Genomic DNA, 3,884 nt, shown 5'->3' on the forward strand with positions numbered 1-3,884 from the left:
AACTTTTTTTACACTCCAGAAAACAAGCAAAAGATGTAAAAACTTAACTAAATTATGATTTAAATCAAGGAAAACAGACTCAAGTAAACAAGACTAAGAGTTTGACCCACTTTTGGTATTTGACACATTTGTACGTGTGGCTTTTCAGAGAAAGCCTCCACTCTTCGGTCATGCTGTAATGGGGCCACAGTAGGCGACACCTGCTCACATTAAGCACACTGGTCTGAAACTGGTCTTGTGATACCGCCACCCCTCTAACACAAAACACCAATCACATGTAAATCGAGGCCACCTGCTTTCATGTGAAACGGAAAAACAGTCAAAAGCAACCAAACTGGATCACCACAATAGCAACAACGCCCTTAACCTGTTCACTGCTATTAATATTCAACATTCTCCGCTGGACTCTGACCATTTCAAAAGATCACTATCACATGCTTTACTCTATGTTCTGTACTGCGATACTTGGACCAGGGATGTCACGAGATCGGACACTTTGGCACCAAATAGATGCCAAAACTTTAAGGTACTCTTTTTCTACAGCAGCGTAGGACATTCTTCCGGACCTGACGGGGCAGCATACGTGCCTACAAATACTCTAGTCTGCCATTAAATACCACAGGAAGGACGTCGACCAGCATGGAACACCACTAGTTGAAGACAGCTCTAGACTCATCAAAAAGAAACTGTTTTCACGTATGAGGACAGACACTTGATGGTGTGCTGGGATTTCACCTTAAATGATCTGCTGTGTTGTTGTTTGCACTATAGTAAAAGGTATCAGATTCATCCCAGCCCCACCCAAGTGTAGTTTATACGTTATCTCGTTGATGGAACTGTGTCAGTGGGGTCACCTCTGTGGTTCTCTCTCACCCTGTGGCTTTACTATGTATATTAAGGTTTTCCTGTTAGTCAATATACTTCCTGTATATACTGCATTTACAAGCACGCTTGTCAGCACTGACCGTGCAGAGCCTGGGATGCATGGATCTTGGCTGTCAGCAGGTAGGGCTGCTCCTGGTATTTGTGTGGTACAACCAGCGGCCTGGCCAGCAAAGTGCTTTGGTAGAACAGAGCTGAGGAGAGAAGACAAACAGTCATGTTTCCAAACGGGCACAGAAATGAGCACGTTGTAGCACAGCTTAACCCAGAATGAACTGTAAACCACTAAATTAAACGATCACACTCTTATGTCATTTCAGAATGCCTCGACTCAAACAACAAATTACGCTAACATAACTTGACATAAACTTTTACTTTAAACATCAACTGTTCCTGTCACTGACATTATGAAGACCGTTTTTAAAACGTACAAAAATGACACATAACACAATTTCTCATTTCACAGTTTCCCAGTGCATTATATATTTTTTGTCTTGAAAACATTTATTTACCACCATAACAGAAGGAACTCTGACAGCAGCCGTGCATTCCTATTATATACTGCTATAAACACTGGGTAAAAAAACAACAAAATAACAGGATTCAACACTCTGCTTTCCATTCACAGCCAAACCGGAGGCGCCACTTTCAGGACCACATTTGTAGGACCCTAGTTTTCCGTGACAATGCCACCTACCGAATCAGATGGAGTTTGCTGCTTGTTGTTAATATTAACACCATTTTGTCTCTATCCAACCTTTCCAGTATGTGGCTGAGATCTAGTGTCTGGGAAGGCGTAGAATATGACCTCATCGAGTATAATGAACTAATTACACAAATTGCCCAACATTAAACTCTAAACATAAATACTTGGATAAAGTAGTATTTGGGTGGAATAAACCTTTAAAACCATAGTAGAAAGTAGTATTTGGCTAGGTGGCGCTGTCGCGAAAACCTAAGGTCCAGGAGTGTGTGTGTGTGTATTGGAGGGCGGTGGCGAGTAGTCTTGGCTTAACATGAACTTTTATTGAAGGAGCTACTATGCTCTTTGCTTTGTATTACATAGGCCGAATTTAAAACAGAGTCTTGCCACATCGGTAAATGTCTGTAGTTCCGTTTTCACTGGTGTGTAATGTCGTCAATATGTGTGTTAACGTATACTTCACAAACTTCTACACGGTGTTTGGTGTAGTCTGAGGAGTATATCGCGCCAGCAATAACGTCATGGTCGGTCAGTCTGATGTCATCATGGTAAAAAATGTCAGTCCCCCTCAGTGGGCACTGATGTTAATCCGTCTGAGAGGCTGAAGTTTACCGGCGATGCTACCCAGTAGTAATGACACTAAAGTCGTGAACTTGAAAGTAACTTAACGTTAGTAGTCTCTGCCAGCCGTGATTTGTTCGTGCACTGCTCCTGTTCGACCTTCCGGCTGTTAAAACGCCCCGCTCTCAAACTACTACACTAAAGCGAGCACACATATTGAATGAGCCCAGAAACACTGAGAACAGGCAGAAGTACTCACGTTTGACTCCTCTGCGACACACAGAACTCAACCTGACGATAGCCGCCATGATGATCAACCAACCAAGGTCACCACAGTTACCCGGATGTAGTTGTTGCGCCGTCAGCAGCCCAAATATACGGAGCCCCACTGGGGTCATCTCAGGTTCTCTCGGCTCTTATTACTCACTGCAAAATATTGCAACATATGTTTTAGCAGCTACTTATTGAAATAGTCCGCTGTAGATGAATTATAATGATTAACATAGGTAATACGTTTAGAAAAACTAAAACTAAACTAAACAAATAAAATTAAATATTATCATTTAACCAAGATGCAAATTTGTGTTTTATACAGAATGTATATATATATATATATATATAATATATATATATATATGTGTCCTATTTTTATTTTTCAACATAAAATATCTTTGAAAGCGTCACTTCCTATGTCACATGTCGCACGCAGATCTACAAACGGCGCAGGCAGGAAATGCCCCTGTGTGTGGCGCATCGGATGATTTGTAGATCGACCGGCTGCAGCGCTCACTCGCGGTGAAACCGAAGGTCACCTCATCTTGTCTCGACCAACTCTGTGTGGATACGGAGTTGTTCTGTGACCATTCAATAACGCAATGGACGGTTATGACAATTTAAGTGCGTCGGAGAAAGCGGAGGCGACGGAGCTCCAGCGTATGATCGCCATAGAGCAACAGAAGGCGCAGTTCCAGGCACAGGTTTGTATGCTAACCATGCTAAACCCTTCAGCACTGATCCGAGAGAGCGAGGCCACATGCCGGCATATGAGCCACTCTGCCCTGGAAGATCTCACAGTTCAACGTTTCTTTGCTTTGTCATAAAGACGACGCCAGTTGTAGAACATCATGTGGGATTATACTAATGCTTAATGTTGCTACTAATTAAATACACTGCAGCAAACAGTCCCATCCATTTAGAAATGTTAGGCAGCATATAGACAGGGGCGGATCTACAGAAATATTCATGGGCCGTTCAGAGGGTGGCATGGAGACTTTAAGCAGAAATATATGGCGATTTAATCACAGACACATATTCAATCAATCACATATATCAATATTTGCTTGCAAGAGGTCCCAAATGAAGATATTTGAACTCAAAAACATCACATTAGTCTGCTACATTAGTAAAGCAGTAGAAGTATTTAAAGGTGGCATTAGAAATTATTTTAATCTCCAAATCTTAAGACATTTTTCCAAATACATGTCTTTTTTTTCATTGAACTTAAAACTGTCACTTAGTCTAAACCAGTGGTTCCAAAACCTGGGGGTCCGGACCCCCACTAGGGTTCGCCAAAGCTTCATGTGGGTTCATGAGGCCTTCTTAAGAAATGTACACCGTATCTCAGCATTTGGTTCACTTCTGTGAAGAAAAGTAAATGTAAAGTAAATTGTCTAATTGAACAATGACCAAGCATCAGGGAGAAGAAAACAGCTGTGCACCCGCTGTGTGTACAGTCTCT

At 41.9% G+C, this 3,884-nt stretch overlaps 2 protein-coding genes across 2 annotated transcripts in view; one reads left to right on the forward strand and one right to left on the reverse strand.

Annotated features, from left to right (window-relative positions):
* Nucleotides 1–2,559, reverse strand: part of sdhdb (succinate dehydrogenase complex, subunit D, integral membrane protein b) — an 8,086-nt gene extending 5,527 nt beyond the window's left edge. Inside the window, exons 1-2 of the mRNA XM_035679792.1 lie at nucleotides 2,406–2,559; nucleotides 966–1,076 (exon numbers count right to left, since the gene is read on the reverse strand). Of these exons, the coding sequence (XP_035535685.1) occupies nucleotides 966–1,076; nucleotides 2,406–2,544 (250 nt within the window). The 5' untranslated portion in view covers nucleotides 2,545–2,559. The remainder of the gene's footprint in view (nucleotides 1–965; nucleotides 1,077–2,405) is intronic.
* Nucleotides 2,560–2,895: 336 nt separating this feature from the next.
* Nucleotides 2,896–3,884, forward strand: part of timm8b (translocase of inner mitochondrial membrane 8 homolog B (yeast)) — a 2,337-nt gene continuing 1,348 nt past the window's right edge. The window contains exon 1 of the mRNA XM_035679796.1: nucleotides 2,896–3,123. Within this exon, the coding sequence (XP_035535689.1) occupies nucleotides 3,022–3,123 (102 nt within the window). The 5' untranslated portion in view covers nucleotides 2,896–3,021. The remainder of the gene's footprint in view (nucleotides 3,124–3,884) is intronic.

Source organism: Morone saxatilis, unplaced genomic scaffold (assembly GCF_004916995.1).
Source record: "Morone saxatilis isolate NCDOM2014 unplaced genomic scaffold, NCSU_SB_2.0 Contig8, whole genome shotgun sequence".
NCBI lineage: Eukaryota > Metazoa > Chordata > Actinopteri > Moronidae > Morone > Morone saxatilis.